General features: G+C 35.8%; 1 protein-coding gene across 3 annotated transcripts in view; it reads left to right on the plus strand.

The window, feature by feature from the left end:
- The window catches only part of STIL (STIL centriolar assembly protein), a 54,435-nt gene extending 38,145 nt beyond the window's left edge, over positions 1-16,290 (plus strand). For 2 of the 3 annotated variants that reach the window (XM_030870066.2, XM_030870069.2), the window contains 4 exons: positions 721-949; positions 5,308-5,521; positions 6,807-7,057; positions 14,793-16,290. In XM_030870066.2, the coding sequence (XP_030725926.2) occupies positions 721-949; positions 5,308-5,521; positions 6,807-7,057; positions 14,793-15,579 (1,481 nt within the window). In that variant the 3' untranslated portion in view covers positions 15,580-16,290. The remainder of the gene's footprint in view (positions 1-720; positions 950-5,307; positions 5,522-6,806; positions 7,058-14,792) is intronic. The other variant, XM_030870067.2, reaches the window with a different exon arrangement.
- Positions 16,291-17,739: the final 1,449 nt, after the last annotated feature.

The following is a 17,739-nucleotide window of genomic DNA, read 5'->3' on the forward strand; positions in this document are numbered from 1 at the left end:
TGCAGCACGCGGGCTTTCTCTAGCTTCGGCGAGTGGGGGCTACTCTTCATTGCGGTGTGCAGGCTTCTCGTTGCGGTGGTTTCTCTTGTTGTGGAGCACGGGCTCTAGGCGCGCGAGCTTCAGTAGTTGTGGCACGCAGGATCAGTAGTTGTGGCGCACAGGCTTAGTTGCTCCGCAGCATGTGGGATCTTCCCGGACCAAGGCTTAAACCTGTGTCCCCTACATTGGCAGGTGGATTCTTAACCACTGTGCCACCAGGGAAGTCCCGACATTTGATTTTTAAATACTCGCCTGATATTATGTATGTCTGATACATCTCTAATATAGCATCATAAATATTGTATTTAAGAATCAAAATCAGAGAGCCTAGGGATTTGCATTTTATATATTTTCTCCTGTTTTTCAGAACAGCAGTTTTCAAAACACATATACACCCCAAATCATATTTAGAACCTTGATAGGTAAAACACATCATTTGAGAGCCACACCTCTTGAAGAGGTAGGGCCCAGAATGTCCTCTTTCCCTTTGTACCCCAGTTTTCTCTCTTTTCACCTTTCACTTACCTCTTCATGGCATTTCTGAGAAAATATAATCTGAAAACAGTTCTGGGTAATTGTGTTAAACTAATATAGCTAGTGTTACTTAACAAAGGTTTGTCAGAGAATTATTTTTATAAGTGAATGTTTGTTTCAGTATCTGTTAAATCATCTAACGTCTAGGTGCCAGCTTGTTTTGGAATGCGGCAGGTGATGATCAAGAGCCTGAATCTCAGCTGAGACAAGATGATACCAAGATTTCCAGTGACGACATGAATTTTTCTGTCGATATTAATAATGAAGTCACAAGTACTCCTGGTAGTGCATCTTCATTAAAAGCTGTTGATATTCCCAGTTTTGAAGAGAGCAACATTGCTGTGGAAGAATTTAATCAGCAACTTTCTATATCCAAGTAAGATCTCTTTGATTCAGTATTCATCTTACCTCTTTTTTTCTTTTTAAATTCTAATATTCTTCTGGTACTCTAACTCAGAAACTGTTTGTTTTCTAAAAGTATTTTCATTGGTGTCTTTCCTAATGTGATTCCTATGTAACAGACAATTCTTTTCTCTTTTTTTTGAATTTTCTTTTTTGGCCGCATTGCGTGGCATGCGGGATCTTAGTTCCCTGACCAGGGATTGAACCTGTGCCCCCTTCAGTGGAATCGAGGAGTTCTAACCACTGGACCATCAGGGAATTCCCTGTAACAGATAATTCTGAGCCTTCTAGAACCATTCCCAGATGTCGCTCACTGGATGTGTAAAACAGTCTGGCTGAATCAGAACATTTGAAGAAAATTTCAAAAATATGTATGCTCAGGCCTCACTGTAGAGATTCTGATAACACTAGATCCCAGTTGGAGCTGGGGTCCTGAATTTTGTAAATTTTTAAAGATTTACCATATTGCAATTATATATGTATAGCTAAGTCTTTATTTCTGAGAGATACAACCTGTTACCTGAGATATACTTCAGAATAAGCTGGTGGGGATGAAATGGCTAGGGGTATAGTTGAAGTAAGGTAGACTGAGTAGGTAATTTTAAAAAGTGATGGTACATAGTGATTTGTTAAACTATTCCCTCTTGTGTCTGAAATTTTTCATTATGAAATTTTCATTAAAAAAAGATAAGAATTGTGAAGTAATTTAGATCCTTAGCAAATTTGGAAATAAATTCAACAAATATTCTTTGAGTTTCTGGTATGTGCTGCCACAGAACTAGGCCCTAGAGATTGAGCAGTAGGTCAGACAAAGCTCCTGACATCATGGAATTTCCATGAGTTGTAGAGACAAACAGTAACCACATCGGCAGGAAATCATATAATTTCATATAATGACAAATGCCTGAAGAAAATAAACCAGGGTGACCAAGTGGAGTGTAACTGGGATAGTGGCATGGGAGTGAGGAGGCATTATTAAGTAGGGTGGTGAAAGAAGCCTTCCCTGAGGGGGTAACATTTGAGCAGTGGCTTGAATGATGAGAAGAAGCCAACCATGACAATATCTGGCAAAGAGTGTTCCAGGTGGAGGAAATGGCAAGTGTAGACCCTGAGGTGTGCCTGAGCTTGAGAGTTCCAGAAACAAGCAGGAAAGCCATTGTGGCTGAACTTAGTGACTGAGAGAGCACAGGAAATATGGTCAGAGATAACAGGCAGGAACCAAATTATGTAGGGCTTTGTAGGTTGTAAAAAGGAGTTCTGAATTTATTTTGTGTTCATTAGAACCAGGGAGGATTTTAAATGATGGGCTGGTATGATCTGATTTTCTTTTTTTAAAGGCCATTCTAGCTGTTTTGTGGCAAGTGAACTGATGAGGATTAAGAGTGGAAGTAGGGAGACTCGTTAATAGACTAAAGACCAAGTGAGGTGAAGGTGCCTCGGAATTGACTGTGGTGGAAGGGATCAGGTGTAGAATAAATGTTAAAGGTAGTGCAATAGTGTAAGTTAAAACACTACAGGGTAATATATCACATGAAACAGTTTTAAAAGAGGTGAATTCAGTGGTGGGGGTGGCATGGGGCAGGCCGTTGGTTACTTTTTAAAATTATAAGCCTTTTGATAATATTTGACATTTTAAATTATTCTGGTTACAATAATGATTAAAACAATAAATACACCCCTCCAGAAAACTAGAAATATTTATCTGCTTTGCTCAGTAGAGTATATGTCTTAACCTTACAATTCAATTAAGTACTCATAGTATGTACCACAAGTGTATTAAAAAGATCTGTATATGTGTCTCCCCGACTAGACTGAATTCCTACAGGATAGGGATCCTACTCATTTCTATATCTTTAGGACTTGACCCAGTGTCTGGTTCCCCATGTTAGCTCCTTCATAAACGTTCAGTGATAGGAAGAGCAATTTGGGGTGAGCCCCAAAATAAGTCCACATTTTATTTGGAATAATTATAGAAACTGAGAACAAAGAGGCATGAACTGTGGTTATCCTTATTTATTCTCCCTAACTTCTGTAAACTGTAGACTATCAGGAATTAGGAGGTTTTACCCCTGAAATAGTTTTTAAGTCAGAACTTTAAAAAGTCTCCAATCCAGGGACTTCCCTGACAGTCCACTTGTTAAGACTTTGCCTTCCAATATAGGGAGTGTGGGTTTGATCCCTGGTTGGGGAGCTAAGAGCCCACATGCCTCTTGGACAAAAAAACAAAACATAAAACAGGAGCAATGTTGTAACAAATTCAACAAAGACTTTAAAAATGATCCACATCAAAAAAAAAAAAATCTCCAAGCCATTTTGGTTTTTAACTTCAGAAACAGATCTGAGTTCATTGATAGAATGCAGTTAATTGCTTTTTCAGGGCAATTAACTAACTCTGTTGATTCCAACATATAACAGATGTAAATCTGATTTTTGTTCAGTTTAATATATGACTTGGATTAAATAGTATCTCCAGTGTGGTATATGGTGGTTTGGGTGCTTCTTTAGGAGATTCTTCCCAAACATCTGGTCTGATTCATGCTGTGGTTCCCAGTGCTAAGTATTCATACATGGCACCTGGCCACCTGGGTTCCCTGCCCTCTTTGGATGTCTTGCTGAATCAGTCTAATGTTAAAGCAGTTTGTGAAAGATAAATTTTTTGGCTTGCAGCATATATGATAATTGGTTGCTTTTTCCCAGGGGAGAGTGGTAGATGATATTTCTTTTGACACAAGCTTGCTTTTTTTTTTTAAGAAGTCGTGCTTTGGACATACCTACTAATACTTGCCATATTAGAATCATCTTTAAACAATTTTTTTTAATTTGAAATCTTTAATGTTTTGGTTCTTGTCTTCTTTTTTAGCTTTTATTTTTGTTTGGTAGGTTAGACACCAAGACACATATTTTTAAATTCTTGAAAATGCAATATAGTAGCGTGATTAAGAGCATGGTGCCGAACTGCCTGGATTTGAATCACAGCAGTGTGACCATGGGCAGGCCTCATAATGTCTAGATGACTCTGTTTTCCTGTCTATAAATGGAGACGGTGAAAGTAGTACCTATCAGCATTGTAAAGATTAGATGAGTTGATGTATTTAAAACACATAGAATAGTACCAGAATTAGTACCTAATTATTGTCATCATTTAGCTAAAGGTAGAATCAGGCAAACTCAGTAACTGACATGGACTCTCCTTATAAAGTGCTTTTGCAAATGTTTGCATGATAAAAATCCTGCTCAGTACAAGTACTTTCCCAAAAAGCCATAAAATCTCTAAAGGCTGGATTTCTGCTTCTACATTTGAGTTTTGGTATTTTCACTAAAGTGAAATTAGTTAACATGGTTGAAGATAAAGGTTCAATGTGATATTTAGGAAGCAAGGGGATAGCAGCAGGAGATGAAGAGAACTAGCAGTTATGGAGCACCCACTATGTTTATCTGGTACTATGCTAGGTACTTTGTATCTCCTTTAATCCTGTCTCATGTTTTTCAACTCAGGGAGGTGGATATCATTTTTCGCATTTGATGAATGAGGAGACTGAGGCCCAGAGAGATTAAGAAATTTGCCCCAGACACAATGAACAAACTATATTATAAATGAGAATATATGTGACCTAAGAGATAAAAGAAGTGCTAATGGGGGTTGAAAGAAGCAAGAGGACATACCCAGTTAAGGTTTTAGAACATCATAGAGGAAGCAAAGTTTTAAAATGTCCCTCAAGCAGTAGATAGGATTTTGATGAGAGTGTACCAATTTAAAGGCATTAGAACAGTAAGTCTTGGCTCAGTGGCGCTTGAAAATACAGGTAAATTTGGGCCCTTCACCAATTCAGAATCTCTGAAGGGAGAAGTCCAAACAGTTGTATTTTTTAAAACTTTACAAGTGATATTGATTTGTAGCCAAGATTGAGAACTGTTCTGTTGTAGACAAAATTTATGGGCAGAATTCAGAGTACTGTTAGTAATCCAGTTTGTTCAGAATATAAAATAAAACAGGCATTGAAAGAGATTGGCTGAAAAGCCAAGTTGACTACCAAATTTCAGAGAGCTTTGACTGACAGTATAAGGAATTGTGTTTGTTTTAATAAACCTTTTAAGGTTTTTGCTTGTTTTTTTGTTGTTGTTGTAAAACAAAATAACATAGAATGTACCATCTTAACCATTTATATACAGCCAATCAAGATGAAATGCTTATCTAGTACCACTAAGAGCTGACGGTACAAACCAGAATGCTGCCGAGTCTTACCCCGTTCTCCCAAAGTTACTGCACTTCAAATATACATTAAAGATACCTTGATAACTAACACTTACTTTATATATGTATGTCCTTTCAAGCAGCTCTTCTCCACTTGTGGAAAAAGAACCTGATGTGCCTGTATTCTTTCCAAATCCTCTGCTGGCGGAGAGTGTAAGCATGTGCTTCCAAAGTGGACCAACAGAGGGTGCCACTAATAGCTCTCTAACATCAGGGGAACCCAAAACTGAGCAAGTAATGCAACCCTTGCCTCATCAACCATCTGATAACCAGAAACTATTCCAGGATGTGTTGGTAAGAAAATGTAAAGCATTTCATCTTTTGTGAGATGGTTATTTAGTCTAGGATATGTGAGTTAAGCCTTTCCTATCCTTAAACTGATTGGGACCTTGATATAAAAAGTTTTTCCCCAAATTAATGATATGTCACTTATTTCTTTTAGCTTTTCATAAATTATGATAACCTAAATTCAGTAACTCATTGTAAGCATGCCAGTCATCAGATACTTAGATAGCCAGGGAAAAAATGTCTTATTTTAAAAATATGTTGACATTATGCCAAATTCAAACTAAAGTTAGTACCAGAAAAATAAGCGAGAGTTTGCAGGAAACTTGAAAATTGGAAAGTAGTAGAATATTTATGATAATATTTACTGACTTTAGTTCAGATAAGCAGATTTTTATTGAATATTTAGCTTAGTATAAGAAAATGAACTAAGTGGATAATATACAGATGAATATGACCGTCTCTGCCTTTGAAAACCTATGGGAAATAGCCCATGGATACCAGTAACAAATAACTATAGGACAGGCTGAGAAGTGCTGTAAGCAAAGGCAATACACAATAAAAAGGGGTAATTCTGGTTGGAGGAAATAGTCATCTTGGAAAAGCTAGAATGTAAACTGGGACTTGAAGGTCGAATGACCGTGGCTGTCGCTTACCAATTGTAGACTTTGGAACATTTGATTTCTCCATTTATAATTGAAGGCTAATTAAACATATGTCATAGGGCCTTAAGTATTCATGAGTTAACACATATTTGTTATTTGCCTGCTAGGTCCTAGACTGGTGCTAGCAGCCGTGTGCTCAAGGGAATGAAATATGATTTAATGTCAGGAAGGCAGAGATAGGATCACAGGTCATTCTCATTCAAAGCGAGAAAAGAGAGGAGTCAAATTCTCAAAGTAACATAAAGATCAAACTTATAACTCTGAAACATTATCATTTTTCAAATGAAGGCATGATTTTAAACTTTTGTTTATAAAGAATTTACTATAAATCCTTAAAAATACTTGAAATATTACTCAAATGATTTTAAATCTTTTGGTTTTAAAATGAACAAATTCTGAACAAACATTCTAAGTTTTCTGTAGGATCTGATGAAATCCTTTATTCATTAAGATGGGCTTCTTTTATAAAAACTCCATAAAACTTGACAAATGTATTTGATATTTTGTAGAATTTAGCAGGATAATATTTTGCTTTTCTCTGGCATTACTTACCACTATTATTTGCATTTTTGTTTCCTAAGACTGTTAATAGTGATTTTTCAAATATGTCCTTTTTCTTTTTTCATCAGGGTCAAGGGAACCACCTATTGAATAACTCCCACAAGGAAACTGAGCAGCCATCCACCAAAGCAGTAATTATCAGTCACGAATGCACCAGAATGCAGAATGTTTACCATACTAAAAAAAAAAACCATGATTCAGGACCGGTGGACAAAGATTGTGTTCTTAATGCAACCCTTAAGCAACTAAGAAGCCTTGGAGTAAAAATTGATTCTCCTACTAAAATGAAGAAAAATGTACATAAAGTGGATCATGCCAGGTAACTTTAAAATTTGTTTTAAAAGATAAAGAAAAATTTAAATGTATTGCAGCTGTCTCATGAAAAAAGGTATAAGCTTGCCACTCAATTCAATTGGCTTATCCTTTTTTCAGGGTCTACTATATGATGAATATAAGAGATTGTTTCTACCCTTTAGATTTTTCTAGTAGAGGAGCAGGTTATATACCTAAGTAACTTGAGGGATATTGGCCAACAATATGCTCTGGGAGTCTTATAGAAAGAGAAATGAGCTTTTGCTCATTTTTGATGTCTGGAAAAGTTTTCCTGGAGGTGATGGAGTCTGCGCCAGCTACTGGATGTACAGTTAATGCAGTTATGCCATCTAAAAGGCAAAAACATTCCTTTTTGTGCGACTCCCCTGGTGGCGCAGTGGTTAAGAATCCGCCTGCCAATGTAGGGGACACGGCTTCGAGCCCTGGACCGGGAAGATCCCACATGCCGTGGAGCAGCTAAGCCCGTGCACCACAACTACTGAGCCTGCGCTCTAGAGCCCACGAGCCACAACTACTGAGCCTGTGTGCTACAACTACCGAAGCCTGCACGCCTAGAGCCCATGCTCTGCAACAAGAGAAGCCACTACAATGAGAAGCCCACGTACCACAACGAAGAGTAGCCCCCTCTCGCCGCAACTAGAGAGAAAGCCTGCACGTAGCAACGAAGACCCAACGCAGCCCAAAGTAAATAAATTTTAAAACAAGATTATTTCCTTTAAAAAAAAATTCCTTTTTGTAGAAATGTGTTTTGAAGAATATAGTTATATGAACCTTACTTATTGCTCACCAGTTCCAACTGGCCATGTTCTTCTGTTTAGATTCCTCTTCATCAAAGATCACCTCAACACATACTTGTTTTAAAGAGGATAAAATCTGGAAATTATGTTATTAAGGCTAGTGTGCTTTCTATTAATTATTTTTGATGTCATTTTCTAGTTACAAAAATAATACAATTTCATGATTTAAAAAAATATCAAATAACATGCAAGAATATCAGATAGAATGCAAAAGCCCCCACGTCCCAGACTCCTCAGTCTGACTCCTCCTAGATTATTTCTCTTAACTGTTTCTTTGGTATTCTTCTAGAAATGCTCTAGGCATGTTCAAGTATGTATCTGTGTGATAAGTGTTGCAATTTGGGGTTTTTGCTTAACGTTATATCTTAGGTACTTTTCTTTATAGGTATATGCAGTTCTTTCTCATGCATTTAAACAGCTGGATAATATTCCGTTGTGCCCATGTACTATAATATAGTGAACCCAAGTTCTCTATTAATGGACTTTTAGGCTGAATCTCTTATTTCTTATCTCAAACAATGCTAAGTGAACATCATTCTACATATACTTGTACAAGTGTCTTTGTAGGATAAATTCCTGGAAATAGGCAGGATCAAAGGATATGTGCATCTGAAGTTTTGGTAGATGTTGCCATTGCCGACCAAAATAGTTTTACTAGTTTATATGCCTACCACCAGTGTAGGAATGAGTCTAGCATTTTTGAAGGTTTTATTTCAATACTCTTGGGATAGAGGCTATATACATCTGTTAAAATGCATAAATCACCCTGCTATCTGTGTGGAGCCCTTACGTTTTGGTATGGCTGCCTGTAGGGAATAGTTTTTTTGTTTGTTTGTTTGTTTGTTTTTGCCGTACACGGGCCTCTCACTGTCATGGCCTCTCCCGTTGCGGAGCACAGGCTCCGGACGCGCAGGCTCAGCGGCCATGGCTCACGGGCCCAGCCGCTCCGCGGCATGTGGGATCTTCCTGGACCGGGGCACGAACCCGTGTCCCCTGCATCGGCAGGCGGACTCTCAACCACTGCGCCACCAGGGAAGCCCGGGAATAGTTTCTAAGTAATGTATTTCTTCATAGTGGCCACCCTGTTTTAATCTCTTAAGTATGAAACATTGAAATGAATAAATTTTCAGTATATAATGAACTTGATTCTGTTTTTAAATGCCTATAATGAAATGGAAAGTAACGCCTTTTTGATGTATCAGTGTGGAGTAGTCACATTCTTCTCTTTATTTAAATGACAGTTTATATTATAAATTTATGCTATAAAAATAATACATGCTCGGGGTTGGAATTTTACAAAGTGAAGAAAATGTCATCTGAACTAATAACACCCAAAGAAAATTAGGAAACATAGTTGCTGTTTTACTATATATATAATTTTGTTTATTTTTCTTTACTTACCATTACAAAATAGACATTTTCATTTAATATTGTGGGCTGTTCCCATTTTTAAAATTCAATTACCTATATGAGTTGAAAAATCCATAGATATACATTCATAGATAGGATTTTAGTTTCATGTAAGATGATTTTCTCAAGGAAGTAAAAGCTGATGTGAAAAAAATTATTTTCAGTTCAAAACAATATATTAAATTAATCATTTCCATAGAGGGGTAAACTGGCTAAAATTTTACAATGATATAGCTATATCTTCACATGAAAACTTTTTTTAAAAAGCTTTATTTTATGTTATAAATTGTGTAAAATATTGTAGAGCTTTGGAAATAGAGTTTGTTTTGTTTCCATTGTCAAAGTAATATGTTTATTTTGGAAACCTTGGAAAATTTAGAAAAGTAGACAAGGAAAACTCATATTCAGGGGAATTCCCTAGTGGTCCAGTGGTTAATACTATGTGCTTTCCCTGCTGAGGACCTGGGTTCGATCCCTGGTCGGGGAACTAAGATCCCACAAGCCACGAGGCCAAAAAAAACAAAACAAAACATATTCATACCAACCAACTTCATTTACTATTAAAAATTTTGCTTTTGTATTTCCTTTTATTTTTCTAAAATAATTTTAACAGCAACCATTTATTGAGTGCTCATAATGTATGAGGAACTGTGCTGAAGTTTTATGCAACATTATTTCAGTTAATCCTTGCAATAATCTGTGTGATAGATACTATTATTATACATGTGTTATAGATGAGGAAATTAAGTACCAATTTACTCAAGACCCCACACCTGTAATTTTAAACCTACTCTTCTAACTCCAAAGTCCATAGTTTTTTTGTTTTGTTTTGTTTTTTTACTATTTTGCTCTATGCTTATTGCTTGTTTAAGTTTTTGGTGGGGTCTTAACGGTGGTGTATATTTTGCTGCTTTGTGTTTTGACCATACTGTATATACCCTCCCAAAAAAGTGTTTTTGGTTTTACACTGGAAAATAATCACGTTTTCAAAGTTGTTGTAACGTCTTCTAAGCATCATCTTTAGTGGGGAACTAATAAACCAGTAAGTAGGGCATAGTATTTGTTTACTTAACCCTTCCCCTCTTGTCAGAACTGAGTCAAATTTTTTTCAATGTCTACTATTTTAAATATTGCTATGATAAACATCCTTTTGCCAAGATTGCATTTTTTAGGTTTAGGATTATTTCCTTAGACTAGAGTCTCAGAAGTAGAAAGACTAAGTCAAATGGTAGGAAAATTTTAAGGCTGTCACTACATTGCTTTCTGAAAGAGTAAGATTTTTACCTTCCTACCAGCTATATGTGTTAGTAGTTCACCAATACTTTTACTCATTTTACTTCAATAAATATACAATGAGCTGCTACTGTGAGCCAGCTATGAGAAATATCATGGTATACAAGATAACCTAGGAAAGACATCTTTCCCCTCATAGATCTTATAGTTCAGTGGAGAAGATGCACAAATAAATAGTCAATTATAAAATACTCTGATACCTGCTATGAAAAGGAAGGATATAGTATATCATGGAAGCACATAGGAGAGGTACCTAGCATATTTTCATACTGTATTATAATTACCCTATATTAAAATTGACCATTTTAAAGATCTGTGCTAAATTAGACCAAAAATTCTTAAATTATCTTTAATTTATATTTTACGCATTATTAATGGATTCTCTATGTTATTGTGATTAAAAATGAAACTGCACTGAAACTATTTCTCTAACACATATAAGTCATATTTTGTTGTCAGTAGTCTTAGGCTGAGAGGAGATTCCAAGCATAAGACTATCTAAAGCCTACCTAATTAATTCACGTTGTTTCACAGTTTGTCTTGAACTTAGTTCTTTTAGTATAATCTCCTACCACTCTCTACCAAATTCCAGTTTACCCCTCTTTGGCATTTGCAAAGTTCCTTGCTGTTAGTTTTACCTGGGATGCTCTTTTTTATCTTTCTGCTTGCCAGAATCCTTATCCTTCAAAGCTGAACTCAGACGTCACCTCCTTTGTCAATGTTTCTGGGACCCCTCACCAGAATATTGATGTTTTGTACTCTCAGAGTACCTTGTTTCTAATAAATTATATAGCATGTTCTTGTGATAGCCTTTCCAGCAAGATTGTGAGTTTTATCTATCTGTGAATCCTCATTGCTTCTACCACATTTGGTGGGTCTTCATGGATTGATAAAGGAAGGAAATCCAAACTACTCGGGTCATCACTGAGGTTTACAATGAATGCCTTATTTTTATAAGTACCTCTGTAATACTTATTGTCAGTATTTATGGCCTTGTGTTGTTATCTTTTAACAGATATTGGTATAATATAGTTGGTGTGCTGAAAGTTCATAAGGCAGTTGTTTAGAATTTAAGACACATTTTTCCTATAGAAATAGTGTATAAATTGTAGTTTGGTATTCCAGAAAAGTAATCTTTGTAATCCTTGTAATGCCTGTTGTTGTCCTAGTTCTATAAACCAGCTACCTTTGTCATTGTACCTATGTGAAAACTTATTTCACGTTCCAGTTCTGGACTGCAGGAGCATATCTTCTAGCCAGAAGAGTAGCTGAGACAGGGGAAGGAAGATTTCCTTTCTGTTTTCCTGTTCCGTAACACTGCAGATTAAGAAGGTCCAAAAACAGGAAAACAATGAAAGAAGGTCCCAGACATACCTAGAAATTGTAGGGAAGATGGAGGACTGGCAGCAGCCTCTACAGGCATATTCCCAATTGGAGTGACCTTTTGAATTCAAAACAGATCCTTAGCAGTCTCTCTAGTTATTTCCTTGCTCTCTACTTGAAAATGGTATGTTTCCTCTAGTTGAAAACCCTATGTAGGATAAGTAGGAGGTAACTAATTGGGATTCAAACAGGACAGTAGTCAGGGTTGGTTTTCATCTTTAAGTAAGCTGGAATCGTTCCCTTAATTGTTGGCATGTGACTCTCATATTTAAACATAAATGGACTCTCATCATCCTTTTGTGACTGTATATCTAATGAGATTCTAATATAGTATATCTGTGATCAAGGCTTTTAGGATTTGATCAGTGGAATGGCCTACTTTTGCTTTTCATCTTAATTACACTAGTGTTTATATGCATTTGTCCTGAGTATTATTGATTTGTTTTGTTTTCAAAGTAATGGTGTTTCCTCCAGACCCCAAATCGAAACTAGCTAGCTGTGTTAGACAATGAAACTTGAAGAACCTTTTGAACTGGTATTGATTGTTTTCATGGATTTATATGGATCTTTTAACCATTCTATAAAAGATCTATTATTACTCAGCCATAAAAAAAGAATGAAATAATGCCATTTGTAGCAACATGGATGGACTTAGAGGTTATCATATTAAGTGAAGTAAGACAGAGAAAAACAAACATCGTATGATATCACCTATATGTGGAATCTAAAAAAAATGACAGAAATGAACTTACTTATAAAACAGAAATAGACTCACAGACATAGAAAATAAACTTATGGTTACCAAAGGGGATGGGGGGAGGAGATAAATTAGGAGTTTGGGATTAACGTATGCATATTACTGCATATAAAATAGATAAACAACAAGGATCTACTGTACAGCTCAGGGAACTATATTCAATATCTTATGATAACCTATAATGGAAAAGACTCTGAAAAAGAATATATATATAAATAACTGAATCACTTTGCTGTACACCTGAAACTAACACAACATTGTAAATTAGCTATACTTCAATTTTTAAAAATGGTTTAAAAGAAAAGATCTAATTCAAATTAGATCTACTTTTTCTTAATATTTAACATTTTGAATTAGAAGTTTTTATTTGCCTTCATATTGTTTACATTAATATTATCTATAGATATATTTTTAATATGTACAAGTCTGATTTAATATGCAAATTGCTTATAATTTTGAGGAAATAGGCAAAGAAAGTAGAAAAATGACTATATTCAGAAGATATTAGCACTATGAATATATCATAAAAGAATAATATCTAGATAGATTGGTACTATCTCTTCCATCTTATTAAGACAGTCTCCAAAGCAGTAAATACCAAGAAGGTTGAGGAAGAATTCCAAGGTAGTTATAAAGAACAGCATTATTAAGCACATTCTTCCATTGTTTGGTAATGACATCACTGGTTTTAGGGGATATTGATGGTTGAAAATAGTTTCTTCAGAATTTCAGGTACTTGTGAGAATAAAAATACCTGATAGTTATTTGGGTTTTGTGAGGGTAGGGATGCAGGCAGTGGCTGGCATGTATAGAACAGCTGAATTTCTTCGTTGGATGGTATGGAAAGTCATAGCATATTGTTTGACTGGAATATAATAATAATATACTATATTGTAATATTATATATATAATATAATAGTACACAGAGGACTCTGATTTTTAGGGAATAGAAAAACTCTGATAGCAAAATACAAATTGCTGAATACAGTGTAGTGAAACAGTGGTTATAGAGTCCCAGAGAGTAAGGCAGACCTGGGCTCAGTTTGCCAGTTACTAGCTGTTCAACTTAGGGAAATTAGTTAAAATCTCTATTCCTTAGTTTTCTCAACTGTAAAATAAAGATAATAGTACCTATTCATTCAGTAAATATTTATTGAATGCCTACCCTGTGCCAGGCACTGTTCCAGGCACCAAGGATACTGCAGTGGTGGGGGAAAGAGACAAAAAATCCCTTGCCCTCATGGATTTTCATGAGGGAGCTAGACTATAAATAAGAACTGTGAGTTAAATATATAGGTAGCCATAAGTGCCGAGGAGAAAACAGAAAAGTAGGGGAAGAGAAATGTGAATTGTTGTAATGGAGAATAAGTTTGAAATACATGATAGGGACAACCTCCCAGAGAAAGGTTTCTGCAAGGATTAAATAAGGCACTGAATGTTTAGCAGAGTGCCTAGCACATAATAAGGCATCAATAAAAATTAGCAGCTATTATTGTATATGTGATATACAGGAAAAGGCAAGTCAGTTGATTACTGTTAATGAGATACACCAGCCAAAGTGAGTGAGGATTATATCTAACAAAAGAAAATTGGTGTATACACACACACACACACGCACACATGTCCATATCCAGAGAGTGGTTGATATTTTTCATTCATTACAATGGAATCTCTTCAACTATGAACAATGTAACATTCTGAGCTACTCACCAAATCTTGTTATATTATCAGATGTGTTTTCTGTTTGATTTTATTTATTTTTATTTTACCAGTATTAAAAAGCTTTACATTTTGGGGTCTTATATTTGGTCTTAAAACCATAACTGATATAAATTTAGGAAAATTAATTTGTGTTCCACTTTCAGTCTTTGCATCATGGATTACCTTCTAGGTTATCATAGTTACCCCTTGAATGTATCTGGATCATCAAGACTTAGATGTCTGAGCTTTCAGATAAAAAGCACCATCAAGCTTTAAGCTGAAGACTTACTGTTACCTTCATAGAATGGAACATATTTACAATTACACTGTTTAGTACTCAAAATAAGATAAATGATGGCCTGCTCTGTTCTGTCTTTCAGTGTGTTGGCATGCATCAGCCCTGAAGCAGTGATCTCTGGATTAAACTGCATGTCATTTGCTAATGTTGGCATGAGTGGCTTAAGCCCCAACGGTGTGGATTTGAGCATGGAGGCAAATGCTATAGCTCTGAAATATTTAAATGAAAATCAGCTGTCACAACTGTCTCTCACTCGATCAAACCAAAATAACTGTGACTCATCTTTTAGTCTTCTACATATTAATACAGACAGAAACACAGTGGGCCTTAGTTTAATTTCACCAAACAACATGTCATTTGCAACCAAAAAATACATGAAGAGATATGGACTGATTCAAAGCAGTGACAATAGTGAAGATGAAGAGGAGCCTCCAAACAATACAGATACCAAGAGTGAACATTTAGTGAATCAAAACCTTACATGCATAGCTGAACAACTTGATTGTCAGAAAGAGCCTTCTAGGAATGCTTGGGAGATAACTACTTGTAACTGTGACTCCATGGGCACCCACACAGATATGCCAGTATTGAGAAATATTACAAATGAAGTTGTTCAGCCGAAAGCAACACCACAGTTGAATGAAAACCCAGATTTCTTATTAAAGAACCTTAAATCAAGTCCTGCAGTGAAACTCCGAACTGGAAAAGCAGAGTTCACCCAACATCCTGAGAAAGAAAATGTCAGGGACACTCCGATTTTTCCTGAAAGTTTGAAACCTTCTGACACTTTAAAGCAAATGAATAGTATGAATTCAGTAGGCACCTTCTTAGATGTGAAGCGTCTCAGACAGTTGCCAAAATTATTTTAAACTTTTAATTCCCCCGCCCTCCTGATATGAGGATGGGATGTCTCCTGAAGATACTTATGGAAGCCAGAGCCTTTTGATAGTTTTGGAATTCCTAGTCATTCTAGGGATCACTCTTTCTTGGTAGCAGCTGATGGCAAAGAGCTGAACAAGTGACCTGATTGTCTATGAGATGGCTGGCTATTAGGAGGGCTAAATGCCCTTTGTTCAAATAGTGGTGTTCAGCATCACTGGATTTTTTTTTTTTTAAACAAATCCTAAGATCAGTTATTTCAACAAATTTAGATAAGCAGATGCTATCCAACTATGAATCTGAATTGCTCTTTTATACTGTACATTTTGAAAAGTAAGTCTGTTTTCCTAGCATTTTGCATCTACCCAGTATCACCAAAAGAATATAAAGTTATCATGACCCTGAGTAAATTAGCTAAATCAACCCTTATTGAATTTAAGGGGAAAGTTTTATTTTTAAAAGTAACTTAAGATCTTTTATACAAGGAGTATAGATGTTGTCTTAAGATGCATATTTGTTAAATACTGTGGAAGTAAAACTTTTGCACTCTTGTGGGTTGATGTTAATGTAACATTTTCAACATACAGCACTAGCGATCACATAATAAAATTATAGAGTATGAGTGTGTTTTATAAACTTTGTGAGTTTTTCAGATGTTTTAATATTTTTTAATGGAACTTAATAAAAATGTCTAGATTGACTACTTTACTTTGTCCTCTGCTGTAGCATATCCTTCTCCACTTTAAAAAAAAAAACTTTTTAGACTCCCCAAAAATTACAAAAATGATACAGAGTTCAGGTGTACCCTTTATCCAGCAACCCCCAATGATAATATCTTATATAACCATAGTAAATGATCAAAACCAAGCAATTGACATTGGGTACAATATTAGTAACTAAACCACAGACTTTTCAGGTTTCACAAGTTGCTGCACTCATTTATTTACTTTTTGGTGTATAACTATGAAAATTTATCACTTATAGATTTGCACAACCACCACCACAATCAGCCTACAGAACTGTCCCATCATCACAAAGAAACTCCCTAGTTCTACTCTTTTAAAATACAGCCTCCCTCCAACACTAACTCCTGACAACCAATGATCTGTTCTCTATCACTGAAGTTTTGTCATTTTGAGAATGCTAATATAAATGGAATCATAGTATGTAATTTCTTGAAATTGGTTTTCACTCAGCATAATATCCTTGAGATCCATCCAACTTGTTTAGTGCATCAGTAGTTGCTTCCTTTCCTCACCTTCTTAAGAAATAAGTTTTAAATTGTTATTTCTGAACGTAAATGAAAAAGTCCTCATTCACTTGAGAGAGAAAGCTCTTCTGCTGAAGTTAAATTAAGACGTCGTTGCCTTATATCAAAATTTGATATGTAAACTGGAGAGAAATGGACTTTGGGCCTCTAACTACCCAGCTGGGGCCTTCTAAGGTAATAATCTGATGAAACAATTTATACTTAGCCAGCCAAAGTATGGCAACATGATGCTCTCTGCTGTTCCCCACTGGAGCCAGGCACCAGTTAGTGTACACTTCCCTGTTACATTGCCCTTTCAGGTTAAAATCAAGATATAGAAATGTCACTGATGGTGATTCTCTGTGTTTACCTTTGTTCCCATTGGCAATGTCTGGGGCTTCGGTTATTTTAATAAATATTTTAAAAATCCACTTATAGGTTTCATTGGAGTAAATTTTTAAGTAATGGAATTGTCATCGCCACTTCAAGTGTGTTCTGTTTAACTTTAGCCCTCAGTGTTTCACCCAAGAAGTGGGTGTAAGTACAATTTATATTGCATATTATTTAAAAAACTGAGAGAATGCTGATGCACTGACAGCCTCATTAACTATACCATTATCTCTGGGAATCCTGTAATTTTCACACCAAACAAGAAGCTCTCTATCTGAGCAGTAAAAACTGAACTCAAGGCTTTTTAGGCTTTTTTTTTTTAGCAATAAAAACTGAACCCAAGGCTTTTAATTCCATCACTACTGTTAGCACATCTAATTCAAGGCCTCTGATAAGACACTTAAGCAGTTTTGGAGACTGAATTTAGACTGTAGATTAATTCAATAAAACATGTCTCCTACTAACATCCAGAGAAGAGGGACCATCACTGAAGCCTCTCTAGAAGTTCTCT

The sequence above is a fragment of the Globicephala melas genome, chromosome 1, assembly GCF_963455315.2.
Source record: "Globicephala melas chromosome 1, mGloMel1.2, whole genome shotgun sequence".
In the NCBI taxonomy this organism is placed as follows: Eukaryota; Metazoa; Chordata; class Mammalia; order Artiodactyla; family Delphinidae; genus Globicephala; species Globicephala melas.